Source organism: Oryx dammah, unplaced genomic scaffold (assembly GCF_014754425.2).
Source record: "Oryx dammah isolate SB20612 unplaced genomic scaffold, SCBI_Odam_1.1 HiC_scaffold_8, whole genome shotgun sequence".
NCBI lineage: Eukaryota > Metazoa > Chordata > Mammalia > Artiodactyla > Bovidae > Oryx > Oryx dammah.
The window spans coordinates 40,538,137-40,555,276 of NW_024070192.1; the positions used below are offsets into that span (position 1 = coordinate 40,538,137).

General features: G+C 40.3%; 1 protein-coding gene across 2 annotated transcripts in view; it reads right to left on the reverse strand.

Moving 5' to 3' along the window:
- The window catches only part of GOSR1 (golgi SNAP receptor complex member 1), a 35,590-nt gene extending 23,932 nt beyond the window's left edge, over positions 1-11,658 (reverse strand). For both annotated transcript variants that reach the window (XM_040243842.1, XM_040243843.1), the window contains exons 1-4: positions 11,573-11,658; positions 8,636-8,756; positions 3,058-3,145; positions 2,596-2,703 (exon numbers count right to left, since the gene is read on the reverse strand). In XM_040243842.1, the coding sequence (XP_040099776.1) occupies positions 2,596-2,703; positions 3,058-3,145; positions 8,636-8,756; positions 11,573-11,603 (348 nt within the window). In that variant the 5' untranslated portion in view covers positions 11,604-11,658. The remainder of the gene's footprint in view (positions 1-2,595; positions 2,704-3,057; positions 3,146-8,635; positions 8,757-11,572) is intronic.
- Positions 11,659-17,140: the final 5,482 nt, after the last annotated feature.

Here is a 17,140-nt window from a genome sequence, read left to right on the forward strand (position 1 = left end):
ATGAAGAGAATAATAAAGAATAAAATAATTTTAGAATATTTCCTTTTCTTTTTTCTACCATATTTTTAAGTTATTAAGGAACATTCATTGCTTTTAAAAATTCAGATAAATATATTAAAAAGATTAAAAAAAAAAATCCCTCCTCCCAGAGAGCCCCTATTGATCCTTTAGAAGCAAAAATAATACATGCACGTGGGGCACCATGAACTAAAAGAGCACCAAACGAAATATAAATAAAAACCATTCTGCTCTACAGTTCTTAATATTGTCATTATTTTCTTTCAGTTTCTTTTAGGAAATATGTTTTTGCATATACAAGTTTATTATTTCATTCATTTATGCTAAAAGAAAAATCATACCATAGTCTGCTGTAATCTTTTAAGTTCATAAAATATCAAGTAACCTTTCCCTATTAGCAAACTAAACCTATATTTTTTAAAATTTAATATGTAATTTTTAAAATTATGACTGCATGCTAAGCTGCTTCAGTTGTGTCTGACTCTTTGCTACCCTATGGACTGTAGCCCGCCAGGCTCCTCTGTTCATGGGATTCTCCAGGAAAGAATACTGGAGTGGATTGCCATACCCTCCTCCAGGGGATCTTCCCAACCCAGGGATCAAACTAGGGTCTCTTGTGTCTCCAGTGTTGGCAGGCAGATTCTTTACCACTAGCGCCACCACTACCGTAATTTAATAAATTCCCTACAATAAACAATTTAGTTGCCTTTTTTTCCTTTTTCTGGCTGTTAAAAAGAGCTTCAATAAACAAGCTGTGTATACATTTTACTGTACTCTCTAGGTATATTTAAAGGGTAAATGCCTGGTAGAATAACTGGGTCAAACAATCTTACACAAAAATTTGGATAGTGCTAAAATGCTTTCTAGAAAGGCTACAACTTACATTCCCAGAAAATGGAAGAGTGCCTATTTTTCTGCACTCTTGCCATAAATGGGTTACAAATGGTTCAGTATTTGCTAATCTGACAGGTGAAAAATCTTATCTCATTTTGATTTGCATTTTTTCATTTGAGAATGTGGCTGACCAGCTTTTTATGAATTTGGCCACTCATTTCCTATAAGTAAGTTTGAATCCTTTCCTCACTTTTCTATTGGGTTCCCTTTTTCTTATTTCTATCAATGTATCTCTGTATCACTTGTTAAAGTTTCTGGTAATAGGTCTTGCTTAGGAAAGTCCTTTGGAGAAGGCAATGGCACCCCACTCCAGTACTCTTGCCTGGAAAATTCCATGGATGGAGGAGCCTGGTGGAATGCAGTCCATGGGGTCACTAAGAGTCAGACACGACTGAGCAACTTCACTTTCAGTTTTCACTTTCATGCATTGGAGAAGAAAATGGCAACCCACTCCAGTGTTCTTGCCTGGAGAATCCCAGGGATGGGGGAGCCTGGTGGGCTGCCGTCTATGGGGTCGCACAGAGTCGGACACGATTGAAGTGACGCAGCAGCAGGAAAGTCCTTTACTACCCTGAAATGTATAATTTCAACCACCAAGAAATTTTATAGTTTCTTTTTCTACAAATAAATCTTTGACCCATTTGGAATTTACTCTGGATAGGAGGAATGAGATAGAAATTGAGTGCTTACCCCCTCCCCGACCCTGCCAGAAATTACCCAGTTTTAACAACTCTATTTATTTTATAATCTCTTTCTTCCCCCATTGATTCAAAATAGCACCTTTCTCAGAAACTAAATTTTCATGCATATTTGGGTCTATATATGAACTCTGTTGTATTCTATTGATCTAATTTTTTTCCAGAATCAAATGGTCTTCATTATTCTAGATTCTTAACAGGTTTTAATATGTGGTAGGCATCCTTTACTACTTACCTTCATCTTCACATGTTTTCTTCTGGGTTATTTTTGTATGACCATAATTTCAAATAAACTTTGGTGGCATTTTGCCATTTTTTTTTTTTTTAAAACGAAGCAAACAAGAAAAACCCTGTTATTTCCATTGGGATAACATTCAATGAAAGTTAAAGTCTCTGAGTTGTGTCTGACTCTTTGCGACCCCATGGACTATACAGTCCAAGGAATTATCTAAGCCAGAATACTGGAGTGGGTAGCCTTTCCTTTTTCCAAGGGCTCTTCCAAACTCAGAGATCGAACACAGGTCTCCTGCATTGCAGGCAGATTCTTTACCAGCTGAGCCACAAGGGAAGCCCATGAATACTGGATTGTGTAGCCTATCCTTTCTCCAGTGGATCTTCCCGACCAACTATCAGGGAACATTCAATGGATAGGCTGATTTAGAGAGAAATCTTTTATGCTCCTCAGCAGAACTTTATATATGTAAGTCCTTCCTATACATTCTTATTAAATTATACATATAACCTTTTAGTTTCTTCCACTGTACTTTCTAACAGGTTATTGTGTGTGTGTAGGAAAACTGCTTGCTTTATATATTAATTTTGCAAGTCATCAACTTACTGAATTTGTTTCTAATTTTTTGTTTAGTTTTCTTGATTATATTAGCTATAGAATCTTATCACTAGTATAGAATAGTTCTCTTCATGGAGTAAAGAAAACTCAAAAACCTCCTATAATGACATAAAAATCTCAAGCCCAGTGTATTACCTGCAGTATGTCTCTATGTCGCTGTAATGTATGCATCAGTGCTGCATTCAAGGAGGGGACACCTGCGCTGCTGGTATATTCTGCCATTTTATCATTTACTCCTGTAAGCTAAAACAGAAAAAAAGAAAAGAAAGAAAACCCATACAAACATTTCAGAAAGCACGATAAAGAGATAAAAGCAAATTAAATGCCTATATGCCCTTCTGGCTAACAGCAAAAAAACAAAAACAAAACAAAAACAAGAGACAGCATGTAAGGATTCGGTATTTCCCCAAAATAATCCAAAAGGGCTAATAAAATAGGACCTTGGAATGGCTGTTATCAAAACTCAAGTGGCCTGGGGATGCACACATCTTGAATGAAAGGGTAATTTCAATAAATATGTCTGCATTAATATAATCTAGTACCATACCTAACAAGTACAGTTACTAGGCAAATAATCCTTTAACAGGAGGTACTCACTCTTGCCAAAAGCTGTTCAATCTCAATCGCCATAGTTTCAAACATTCTGTCTTGGCTTGATCCATTTAAAAGGGGTGTTGTGTCAGAGCTAAAGAGAAGGTCAAATAAAGAGAATACATTTTTGCAAAGCAAAAGAAATTATATAATCTAAGAGGAAATGTAAAAGATTGGCATTAAAACTTCCCTGCCAGACGTGGCTATCTTTATTAAGACTTGAAGCCAATTCCTGATTATTTAATATTATTTATCCAGTTTGTGGATTATTTAAATCTCAATTTTATTTCTTTTTGGAAAGAGTTATGGAAGTAAGACAGAACTTAAGGTAAAAAATGTAAAGATTATTTCTCACAGATCTAACATAATCTCTCTAATACGTTTATGGCTCCTCTTACATGCTGTACTATGTAGTTCTGCAGTTTTACTTCACGTAATTTGTTCCTTCAGATCCAGCATTTAATTAGGCACTGTCATAGCTTAAGTTATTTTCGTTTGGGAAACAGAAAGCAAGCATTTAGAATTTCTTTACATTGTTAAGATTGGGACAGTCGTACATTCAATTTTATTTTATACTGAATTTAATATTCAGGATGTGTGATCTTTATAGGAAAACTTCAATAAAAATTATATTTTTTTATGAAACAAAAAGAATGTCTCAGGGGTTCTGACCTTTTTAAAAATAATTACCTTATCATTTTAAGTATATTTTAAAGGATTAGATTTAAGTAATAGATTGCACTATCTTCTAAAGTCTGGAAAGTCAAACCTAATTTTTACAAGTGAAACTTATGTTTGACAGATTCAAATTCTAAAACCAAATGTCTTGAAAGTTTCTGTCTCTTCTGAAAAACCATTAATCTTCATTAAGTCCCCAAGTGGTATATATTATCATATGAGCAGCTGCAGCTCAATACTGATCTTGGTTACACCGAACACAGATAAATACCAGACAATGACTATGTTCTCCATTCTTACTAAGACTTCGTCTTGCCCTGTGGCAGTTGCTTCATCAGTTTGCTTCCCTGATAGCTTGGACGGAAAAGAATACGCCTGCAATGCAGGAGACCCCAGCTCAATCTCTGGGTTGGGAAGATCCCCTGGAGAAGGGAATGGCAACCCATTCCAGTATTCTTGTCTGGAGAATTCCAGAGACAGAGGAGCCTGGTGGGCTACAGTCCATGAGGTTGCAGAGAGTCAGACATGACTGAGCAACTAACACTAACACTCCTTTTTTAAATGGCAAAATTTACCTTGGCTCTTTCTCTTTTCTACATACACATTTACAGCAACAGTAACAAACAGTGAAATGGCCAAAAAGTAGCTAATAAGGAGGATTTTCAATTTAGGATGCTTAGATCCAAACTTTTCTTTAAAATTTTAATTCATTCACCTTAAAATATCTCATTCTTTATTACATGTCAGAGTCAACCCAAGGTTCCGTGGTTATCTCTTAGAAAGTGCCCAGGGGAAATACTTTATACACTACTAATACAGATCCTCTCCTACCAGATATATGAAAAAGAACAATGGACGAATGATGTATGCTCCATCAGGAAGAAAACTGCCTCTATCTTGTTTATAGATATAAGCCTACCACCTAAAACAGTGCTTGGCACGTGGCAGATGCTCATTAAAATACTTGCTGAATGAATGAGGAGGCAATCTCTACATTCACCACTCTCAGGGAGGTATGAGTCCAGGGAAATGAGGGAAAACACTCTCTCCACAATACTGAGACTCAGTTAAATTTAATTCATTTCATAAGTATGTGGTGATTCACAGACCACATAGTTCTCAAAACACAGAAAGTAAAAAAAATAACTCCTGGAAGAAAAATTCTGGTCATCACTGAGTTTATTCATTATGACGTGCTTTCAACCTGGGCAACAAACACTTTAAGACGCACACTGGATCCTCATGGCCCTAGTTTTCTTGTTAAAAGGGACAGTGAGAGTGAAGTAACTCCACAAACCCATTCTCAATTTGTTGTAGAATTTCTGATGGAATGTTTTCAAATAGTTTCCCCTTTAAAGGAGTCATAAAAGTACAAGTATACTTGTATCTTTTTCAGAGATACTGTGGGTTTAGTTCCAGACCACCACAATAAAGCAAGCATTTCAATAAAGTCAATCACATTAATTTTTTGTTTCTCAGTGCCCGTAAAAGTTGTTTACACTTTACTGTAATCTGTTAAGTATACAACAGTATTATTCTAAAAAAAAACCAATGTACATACCGCAATTTAAAAATACTTTATGGCTTTAAAATGTTAACCATTACCTGAGTCTTCAATGAGTAATCTTTTTGCTGATGGAGGGTCTTGCCTTGATACTGATAGCTACTGACTGACTAGGGTGGTGGCTGGTAAAGGCTGGGGTGGCTACGGCAATTTAAAAAAATAAGACAACACTGAAGTTGTTGAATTGACTGCTCTTTTCATCAACGATTTCTCTACAGAATGCGATGCTATTTGACAGCATTTTACCCACAGCAGAACTTCTTTCAAGATTAGAATCAATCCTCTCAAATCCTGCTGCTGCTCTATCAACTAAGTTTATGTAACATTCTAAATCCTTTGTTGTCATTTCAACGATCTTCACAGCATCTTCATCAGGAGTAGAGGTAGATTCTATCTCAAGAAACCATTTATCTATAAGCAACTTAGACACACACACACACACATATACATCCATGCATGTGTGCTTGCTAAGTTGCTTCATTCAGGTCCGACTCTTTGCAATCCCAGGGACTATAGCCTGTCTGTCCTCTGTCCATGGGATTCTCCAGGCAAGAATACTGGAGCGGGTTGCCATGCCCTCCTCCAGGGATCTTCCTGACCCAGGCATTGAACTCACATCTCTTACATCTCCTGCACTAGCAGGCGGGTTCTTTACCACCTGGGAAGCTCATATATATCCATATGTATACATGTATCTGTATCTATTATCTGTAAATATATATAAGAAATAACTTGTCATCTGTGGCAGTTCAGTCACAGCTTCAGACTCCACTTCTAACTCTAACTTCTAATTCTCTTGCTATTTCCACCACATGCGCAGTTACTTCCTCCACAGAAGTCTTGAACCCCCTCAAAGTTATCCTCAAAGTTATGAGGGTTGGAATCAACTTCTTCCAAATACCTGGTAACATTATTTTGACCTCTTCCTGGGATCTTAATGCTCTTAATGGCATCTAGAATGGTGAATCCTTTCTAGAAGGGTTTCAACTGACTCTCCAGACCTATCAGAAGAAGCACTATCTGTGGAAGCCATAGATAGCGGCTTCCATTATTTATATTTCTTCAGTGATAAGACTTGAAAGTTGAAATTACTCCTTGATCCATGGGCTACAGAACGGATACTAACCCAGGCATGAAAATAACATCAATCTCACTGTACATCTCCATGAGAGCTCCTGGGTGAACAAGGTGCATTGTCAGTGTGCAGTCATATTTTGAAAGAAATCTCTTTTTGGAAGGGTAGGTTTCATCAGTGGGCTTAAAATATTCTGTTGTAAACACATGTGCTATCATACAGGCTTTGTTGTTCAATTTATGGAGTACTGGCAGAGCAGATTAGCATAATCCTTAAGGGCCCTAGGATTTTTGAAATGGTCAGTGAACACTGGTTTAAACTTAAAGGCATCAGCTGCATTAGCCCCTAACAAGAGAGTCAATCTGTCCTTTGAAGCTTTCAGACATCAGCTTCTCTCTAACTATGAAAATCCTAGATGACACCTTTCAATAGAAAGCTGTATTCTCTATACTGAAAACCTGCTAGTCAATGTCCCCACCTTCATTAATTACCTTAGCCGGATCTGCTAGATAACTGGCTACAGCTTCTACTAATATATCAGCACTTGTGGCTTCTCCTTGCTCTTATGGGGATGTCTTCTTTCCTTAAACCTCACAAACCAACCTCGACTAGCTTCTGCAGCTTCCCCTCTCAGCTTCACAGAACTGGAGGGAGTTAGTGCTTTGCTCTGCATTAGGCTCTGGCTTAAGGGAATGCTGTGGCTGGTTTGATCTGTTCAGACCACTAAATCTTTCTCTATATGAGCAGTGAGGCTGTTCACTCTCTTATCATCTGTGTGTTCACGGGAGCAGCAGTATTAAACTTCTTTCAAGAACCTTTCCTCTGTGTTCAGAACTCGGTTGTTTAGCCTAGCTTTTGACCTATCTCGATTTTCAGTATGAACTCCTCTCCAAGCTTAAAATTATTTCCAGCTTTTGATTTAAAGTGACAGACACTTTCACTTGAACACTCAGAGGTCACTGTAGAGTTATTAATTGGTCTTATTTCAATATTGTTGTGTCTCAAGGCATCAGAAGGCCTGAGGAGAGGGAAAGAAAAGGGAGAACGACCTGTCCACGGAGGAGTCAGAACACACACAACATTGATTAACTCTGCCATCTTACAAGGGTGTAGTCTGTGGTGCCCCCAAACAACTACAATAGTAACATCAACTAAGCCCATGGGCCACAACTACTGAGTCTCTGTTCTAGAGCTCGGGAGCCACAGCTACTGAAGTTCACGTGCCCGAGAGCCCGTGCTCCACAAGAGAAGTGCCAGCGCTGCAGCGAAGAGTAGCCCCAACTTGCCACAACCAGAGAAAAAGCCCATGCAGCAAGGAAGACCCAGCAGAGCCAAAGATAAATAAAACTATTTTTTAAAAATAATGTTAGGCAAAAAAGCAAGTTAAAAAGTAACCATTATGAATCGTTCAGGAACACAAATATACGTAGTAAAAACATACAGAGAATGGGATGCCATCAGGGGCTTCAAATGAATTGATAATGATTATTTCTTAAAGTGGGAGATAGGCACACAGAGATCCATTATATTATTCTTCCTATCTTCCTGTCTTAAGTATTTCCTAATATTTTTTAAAATAAGTGGATGGCCTAAAGTGAGGTTCAAAGATAAGATTACATTTACATCTGTTCAAAGAGTAGTATACCAGTTTCTCAAAAATTACATGTACACACTGCTATATTTAAAATGGATAACCAACAGGGACCTACTGAATAGCACAGAGAACTCTACTCAATGTTCTGTGGCAGCCTGGATGATGGGAGGGGAGTTTGGGGGAGAATGGATACAGAGTCTCTTCACTGTTCATCTGAAATCATCACAACACTGTTAATCACATATACCCCAATACAAAAAAAAAAAAGAACCAAAATTTAAAATAGCTTGGATTATTAACAGTGAGGACATATACACTGCATTAGATTAATTCTAAAACACCAGAATAGCAGTAGGCATACTTTGCATTGGAGTAGTCCCTCAGATCCAGTTAGCAATCAGAAAATATAAGAATCACAATGTGGGCAAAGCAACATTTCCTTATACAGGATGACATAGAAATTCATTTCTGATGGACTCATTCTTAAGCCTTAACATTTCCCTCCTGATACCAACACAATATTTGCCTAAGGATTCCAAATAAATGTCAGTCTCTAGAATTAAGAATTTTTATAAATCACTTTAAAAACCACCAAAAAGTTACCAATAGATCAAGTTACAGAGTTATATATTTTACTTAACTATAAGGCAAAAGAGAGAGAATCTGGTAGTACCTATACCTGTCGCGTCTTCCATCTCGGGCACTGCTGTGACTGTAACTTGTACATAGTTTACTGAAGGAAACTAGTTTCAGGTCAAGTTCATTTTCCAGCTGTCGTGCCTGTTTCCTGAGATCTTTAACAAAATTACAAAAGCAAATAATTAGACACAAAAAGTCCATCAGTAGATATAAAAAACACAAAACTTTTCTGAAGAAAACAAACTATGAAGATGATCATATATCTAGAGTACTAAAAGATGCGAACCAAACACTTACCCATGAAAACAAACCATCATGTATTTAAACTTCAGATGAGGCCAAAAGGGGAGAAACAGTGGGAAATGCAAATTTTCGGCTTTATCCTAAAGACAGCTAGACAACAAATGTTGTTCTAACGTCCCTGAAATTATTTCTATAGCAGTAACTAAAATTTTGTAACTCGGGGAAAACAGAAGAGAACAAATCACCAAAGGAACTGAATATGGTTTATGACCAGCACTGTATCCGTTTACCAGCTAATTTTATAAAAAAGAAACCATCACTCTTTTTGACAGGGATTATCCTATCTCTTTAAGTGTCAAAGCTTTACTAGGCTTATGAAATTTATGAAATTCTTAACAACAGAGTGAGTGATAAAGAGAAAAAAATCACTGACAAAGATTTAAAAAACTATCTTTCGACAAGCTTACTGAAAGATATTTGAAGAGGCTGAGTTTAACAGCAAATGAACAATGTGCTACCGACAAGGTCAACTCTGAGTATGACAGAAATAAGAGCATAAGTTTGAAAAGAACAGAAGAAAACACACATGGAGAGAAACTGGCATCATATAATATTTTGGCATCTAAGCTGAGTGAGAGAAGCCAGTCCAGTAACTCTTATCTAGAAATGAGTACTTTCATTCATGATGAAGTAGAGGTCAAAATAAAACTATTGGAATATAGAACGCATAGTATAAACATCTCATCTTTCAGGAATAAGAATATAAAACGTTATTTCAATACACTAACCAGCAACCAGATGTAGGAAGCACCATGCAGGTAATACAGTGAAGTACATTTTCCCAGAGACTAAACCTCAGAATCTCAGCTCAGCCTAAAGTTCTCTGAGAACTGGCTCTGAGACTTATTCACAATCGATTTAACCGATGAATCTCTGCTTTTTGCTTTATAAATCTTTACCTTCAGAGTTTTTCTATGCATTACTAATCATGTATTTAAAGCACCTTGCACAGAACTATAGACACAGGGAACAAACGTGCTGGACACAGAGGCAGGTGGCGAGGATAGGATGAACTGGGAGATTAGGTTTGACATAAATACACTACTTAAAAAAAAATAGGGCTTCCCTCATAGTTCAGTTGGTAAAGAATCTGCCTGCTATGCAGCAGACCTGGGTTGGATTCCTGGGCTGGGAAGATCCCCTGGAGAAGGAAATGGCAACCCACTCCAGTATTCTTGCCTGGAGAATCCCATGGACAGAGCAGCCTGGCAGGCTACAGTCCATGGGGTCAAAAGAGTCGGATACAGACTTAGCCACTAGAGAGAGAGAGAGATGCCTAAAATAGCTAGTGGGAACAGGGAGCTATAGCACAGGGAGCTCAGCTGGATGCTCTGTGATGACCTAGATGGGTGGGATGGGAGTGGCGGGGGGAGTTCAAGAGGGAGGGGATATAGGTATCCACACAGCTGATGCACTTCACTGTATAGCAGCAACTAACACAGCATTGTAAAGCAAGTGTACTCAATAAAAAATAAGCTGCTATAATTATTATAGCACGATGCTTCAAAACGGTACAGCCCAATGACTAAATTAAAGATACCAATAACCACTTCTACATAATTTAAAAACATTTTCTAGCTAGCACACACATTTCAAATAAGCGTTTTAATACGTTTTAAACTATTAGCACACTTCTCTGTAATTAGTAATTGTCTTCTCAAGTATAAAATATCAAGAGCATACTGAAAGTATGACAGGCAAATACCCATGAACTTGGAATGAAGTATTTTGATCGTGACAATACTGTTATTTGTGGTGGTCTCCAGAGGCTTCAGTGGGGAGCAAGAGGAAATAAATAGGTTAAAAAGGAAAGGGGTTTCGGAGAGTAGTTTCTATTTTGCAGAAGAGCAAAGAGACAATTGGAAAAAAAGGGGGGGGGGGGCCCTTCTCTGATCTCTGTTCATCATCATGGTCCAGAAATGAGTTTTACCTGAGACCACTTTATCGAATCATATTTTCAGGAATTAAATAAACGTACTAGTCAAGTCACAAGATAGGTTGTTTTTTTGTTTTGTTTTGTTTTTTGTAGAAGAGGTATAGCAGATGCAATCATTACAATTCACATTGATTCTCTCAACTTTCTCTTTTTAACAAAACCGATCTCCGGAGCAGAGGGTAAAGTTATTTCCTCTGCCTTCAAACTCGACTCGCCACCCAATCCTCGAAGTCCCAGCCCGACGCTGCCAAGGGGACCCCACAGGAGGGAGTCATGCCGCTCACATAACTTCCCTCGATGGACCGGACCGACAAGTTCCTCCTTTCTCTTTTCCTACTCAATTGTCCAACAGCGACCTCAACTCTAAGGCGCTGACTCCTCCAGTCTTCTGGACTCAACACTCAGAATTCACACCCCAAGCCCCTCCGTCCAAGTTCCGCTACCGTCTCAGCCCAGCTCTGCTCCGGAGACTCAGACCCTCTTCCTGTCGGCCACGGCTCAGCCTTCTCTGCCCAACACCTGCCCCAGGTCCCGCGGCCGATCAGGTCAGCTTCCTCCCCAGACCGTACGGTTTCTACAACTCCCAGGCCCGAGGACTCCCACCGGACCAGCCCTACCCCTCAACTCAGCCGCTCCGGAGGCCAGGCTCTTCCCTCTGCTGCCTTCGCCAAGACCCGTCCTTACTCAGCCCCTCTGCCCCTTGGCAAGACGTACAGGGAGTTCTCCCCTCACCTTCCCAGTAATTGCTCGTTCCTGCCGCCATCTTTGTTGTCCAACGTCAGTGGGGATAGGAGAGTAGAGACGAAGCGAGCCAGAGAGTCACGTCCACGCCTTCTTCCGCTGGGCGCCAGGGCCGATGGGATACGTGAGCTTCCACAGACACCGCCACCTGGTGGTCAATATATCATATTACACCTTTTGAGTAGCGAGATGGACAGCTTCAGATTTAGCGCCTGACACTCCCTGAACATGTCTTTTTGGTGTCTGTATTTGCTCTCCGCGTCCCAAACCTGCATCATCGCCTTGAGCTGGCTGGGTTTATCCCCTCTTTAGGCGATATCCCCCCTGGAGAAGGACATGGCAACCCACTCCAGTACTGTTGGCTGGAAAATCCCATGGACGGAGGGGCCTGGTAGGCTATGGTCCATGGGGTCGCGAAGAGTCGGACACGGCTGAGCGACTTCACTTTCACTTTTCACTTTCATGCATTGGAGAAGGAAGTGGCAACCCGCTCCAGTGTTCTTGCCTGGAGAATCCCAGGGACCGAGGAGCCTGGTGGGCTGCCGTCTATGGGGTCGCACAGAGTCGGACACGACTGAAGTGACTTAGCAGCAGCAGTCGGAGCAGCAGCAGTCGGAGCAGCAGGAGCTATCTCCCAGGCTGAGAAGAAAGTCATCCTCAGACCCAACTGCCTGTTTCCTTCACTTTCTCTCAAATGTGTATCTTTAGCCACCTCTTCGGAGAAGGCAATGGCACCCCACTCCAGTACTGTTGCCTGGAAAATCCCAGGGATGGAGGAGCCTGGTGGGCTGCGGTCCATTGGGTCGCAAAGAGTCAGACACGACTGAGCGACTTCACTTGCACTTTTCACTTTCATGCATTGGAGAAGGAAATGGCAACCCACTCCAGTGCTCTCACCTGGAGAATCCCAGGGACGGGAGAGCCTGGTGGGCTGCCGTCTATGGGGTCGCACAGAGTCGGACACGACTGAAGCGACTTAGCAGCAGCAGGAGCAGCCACCTCTTTCTCTTCTCAGAGCCAGAGGCTCTTTTCTTCCCGAGACCAACCTCTGCATCCTACCTCCGCCTTGTATCATGTTCTGTTTCAAGAACCTCCTTTAGCCATTTGTTAAAAAGCAGTTCAGCTGGAGACAAATTCTATTAGTTTTTCTTCGTCTGAGATGTCTGGATTTCCCCTTCATTCCTGAAAAATTTCGTTGCCAGATTAGGAATCTGGGGCTGACAATTGCTTTTCCCCCCCTGCATTTGAAAAATGTGCCAATTCCTTCCTGATTACACAGTTTCTGATGAGAAATTGCCTGTTATTTGAATTTTTTCCACTAAAACTAATATATTTCTTCTCTCTGCTTTAAAAACTTTTTCATTATCTTTAGTTTTCAGCAGGTTGATTATGGTGGGTCGTAGCGTAGGTTTCTTTGGCTTTAATCATTGTATTTTTCAGATCAAAAATTTTCATTTGGTTCCTTATTATATCTTTTATTTATTTGGTGAGAGTTTTTCTTTGCAGAGATTCTTTTTATCATTTATTCTAAGATTATTTGTAATTGCTCACTGAAATATTTTTATTACATCCTTGTCAGATAATTTCCATGTCTGTGTCATTTTGATGTTGGCATCTGTTGTCTTTTTTCATTCAAGTTGAAATTTTCTGGGGTCTTGGTATAATGAGTGATTTTAAAAATTGTATTCTGGATATTTTAGATATTATATTCAATAAGACTCTGGATCTTATTTAACACCTCTGTTTAAGCAGAGCTCCTTTGACTGTATGCTGATGGGAAAGATAGTAGAACCTTGTTACTACTAGCTGGGAGTGAAAGTTCACACACACACACACACACACACACCCCATCCCCTCCATCCTAGCCTTTGTTGTTAACCCAGGTGGGAAGGGTGACTTGTTACTGCTCCCCACGTGCCCTCCACTGACACCATGACAGGGGACTTCATTATCACTATGTGGTAGTGAGAGTCCTAGCTCCCCACGTGGCCCTCTTTGATATCACCCAGGCAGTGGGGAGGAGTGCTAGGCTGCCCGTTCAGCCTATGCTGGCGGAGGGTAGAGATGGCCTCGGTTTTTTCTGTAGCGATTGGCTGGAGTAGTACAACTGTTATCTAAGACTGTTCTGCCGTGGTAGGTTGCCCCTTTCCTGGTTCTTTGGCTGGAGAAGGCTTTTCTTTACTTTTTTTTGTCTGCGCCCTTTGGCATTTCTGGGTTGTTAGTGTCTCCAGGATCCATTATGACCACCACTGTGTCATTTCTTGGCTGCAGGAGGTCACTTGGAGATTCCTTGGAGGTTCCTGGGTGGTCTGCCTTCTCTCTACCTGAGTCTCCTTTATTTTATGTATAATGCATGAGGTTTTTTTTTTTTTTTTTTTTTTGCTGTGCTCGGTGGAATAGAACTACATCTAGTCCATTTTGTCCTGAAGTCAAAGTCTCCAATTTTTAATAGATGTTAATTATCTGCCAAGGGCTTCTCAGGTGGAGCTAGTGGTAAAGAACCTGCCTGCCAATGCAGGAGATGTAAGAGACGTGGGTTCAATCCCTAGGTCAGGAAGATCCCCTGGAGGAGGGCATGGCAACCCACTCCAGTATTCTTGCCTGGAGAATCCCATGGACAGAGGAGCCTGGCGAGCTACGGTCCATAGGGTCGCAAAGAGTTGGACACGACTGAGCAACTGAGCACAATTATCTGCTAAAATTCTTCCATCTTATGTTTTACTTTCCTGAATTTATTCCTTGCCATTATTTTAAAGTCTGATTGGTAACTGAAAAATCTCCCATGGCACTGTTTCTATTTTTTGCCTTGATCTTTCTTCATTTGAGATGGGATAATAAAAGGAACTTTTAATTGGATGTTATACATTATAGATTAAAATTTGTAGTAATTGTAGGAGACTCTAGGGGGTATCTTCCTCCACACAATTTTCTGCTTCTTGTAGGCATTTCGTGTAGGTGCAGATCAGTTTACTCCAGTGTGGGGTGGGACTAATACAAGTGGGATTCTATGTAAAAATTGGCCTGTTTCGGTTATTGTAATTACCGATACTCGTAATGTATAGTCATGCAGGTGTCCTAATTGAAAGTCTGATGACCAGTAGTGCCCCCTTCCTCGACAGGTGCTGAACTGACATTACCTGCCTAAAGCTTCTGTGGGTTCTCTGCTACTGTGTCTCTCTTACTCAACACTTGAAAGTGAAAGTGAAGTCGCTCAGTTGTGTCCGACTCTTTGCGACCCCATGGACTCTAGCCTATCAGGCTCCTCCATCCATGGGATTTTCCAGGCAAGAGTGCTGGAGTGGATTGTCATTTCCTTCTCCAGGGGAATCTTCCTGACCCAGGAATCAAACCCGGGTCTCCCGCATTGCAGGCAGGCACTTTACTGTCTGAGCCACCACTTACGAGTCAACAAATACCTTAAGGTGAAAACTTCATCACGTTCACCTCTGAGCTCCCTTTGCTAGGGTCTTGACCCTTAAGTTCTTGTTACTTTAGTAACTTTCCAATCCTTCCACAGGTTTTATCTTTTTTTAAAAAAATTATTTATTTACTTATGAGTCTTCCTCTAGTTGCGGGGAGCAGGGGCTACTCTCGAGTTGTGGTGGGTGGGCCTCTCATCGTGGAGGCTTCTCTCATTGAGGTGCACAGGCTTGAGTAGCTGCAGCATGTGGACGGTCGTTGTGGCTCACAGGCTTAGTTGCCCTGTGGCTTGTGGAATCTTTCCAGACCAGGGATTGAACCCGTGTCTCCTGCACTGGCAGGCAGATTCCCCACCACTGAGCCACCGGGGAAGCCCAGTTTTCACTTATCTTGCAGGACTCTAAATTGTCCTCTTTCTCTTTTTGTTCTCATCACCCAATTGCCAAAGTGTGCTTCTTTTGTACTTTTTCCTGTGTGTCCAAGATTGACTTATTATTGTTTCTTGTCATTGCTCAGTCACTAAATTGTCTCTGACTCTTTTCGACCCCTTTAAGTTACACTCACTCCAAAGCCTCTTCTATATCATTTGTGCTCTGATCTGATCTGCCTAGACATGTTTGTTTGTTTGTTTTTCTTTTTTAGGCCATTCAGACTTAAGATGCACTTAGTCTTTTTGGAAGTAGTTTTACACTAACTTTAGGCCCAGTGCTGAAATTCCTCTTCTACCTTTCTCCACAAAGCCTTGTACTGGGCTAGGGCTGGGGCAAGACATGTGAGAGCGTATGCTGAGATTGGGTTATTTTTCTCATCTTATTGTTAGTTTGGAGTTTTGAAATTCTCTGGCTTCAACTTACACTGAGGTTTCTGTATATTTACTTTTTCCTTCTTGTTTTTTTTTTTTGCATTATTTTCCAGTGAAATATTGGGAGACAGGTAGCTTAGGCTGCCACCAATGTTTTCAGTGACCTGGATGTTCACCTCAATATTTATGACATAAACCAAAAGGTTCTTGTTCTTTCTGAGAAAACTCCAAAAATTCAGGAAAATACTTCAAATATTGGGGGACAAAGAACCATCATTACTGTTCATTTGTCACAGCAGTTAAGTAAAGCTGTTTTCATTGAGAAAGCATAAATATAATCTAATTTTACTTAAAACCAAATATGAAGCATGTGGCATAATTTAAAATTTTACTGCCATTCCCAGGTGGCGCTAGTGGTAAAGAGTCTGCCTGCCAATGCAGGAGACTTTAGAGATGCAGGATCAATCCCTGAGTCAAGAAAATCCTCTGGAGAAGGGCATGGCAACCCTAAGAATCCCATGGACAGAAGAGCCTGGTGGCCTACCCAGTCCAGAGTTGCAGAGAGTCAGACACGACTGAAGCGATTTAGCACAGCACAAGCCATGCTATATACAATTTATGGAAGCACATAATGGAAGTTTTTATTTTTAGTATTCATGTCTAGGGATTTCTTCTAAATTAAAAAGCCCACCTGTAAACCGATCTTTTGTTCATGTATGTGATTAAAATAACTTTCTTTCAAAGTGATCAGAAAAAAGCAAAGGACACTGGTTACCAAGGTCATTCAATTTCTGAGTCACATACAATGTTGGGCCCTTTGCTAGTGTCATTTTGCTTCATTCCCACTACAGTTCTCTCAGGTATTATTCCTTAACCAGTAGAAAAACTGAGACTCAAGAGAATGTTAAGAAGCTTGTACAAAACAAAGTCACAGCGGAAGCAAGTGGCAGAGCTCTGAAGTCCATGCTCAACACTGTGCTGTACTGCTTCCATAGCAGACTTTCTTTTTAGAGGAACCAGTCACAACAGAAGTACAGCTTGTTTCCATTTCTACTTCTCTGGCCTGGAGTATGAATTCCTGCAGAGCCCTTTTTTTTTTTTTTAATATAACTTTGTTTTCTTAATTCCTGTTAGAGCAACATTATCAACAAATCATTGCTAAATAAAAAAGGGCTTTTAAGTTCATTACCACTGTGTCTAAAAGTGCCAGGACATATTACTCTAACTCTGCTTACTTATAAAAAGAACCAAATTTAGAACAAGCAAGCTTGAGATGGGTACATAAACCTTTCCATGGCCAGTTTTATTATGTTCATTGTGGAATGACTAGACTTACA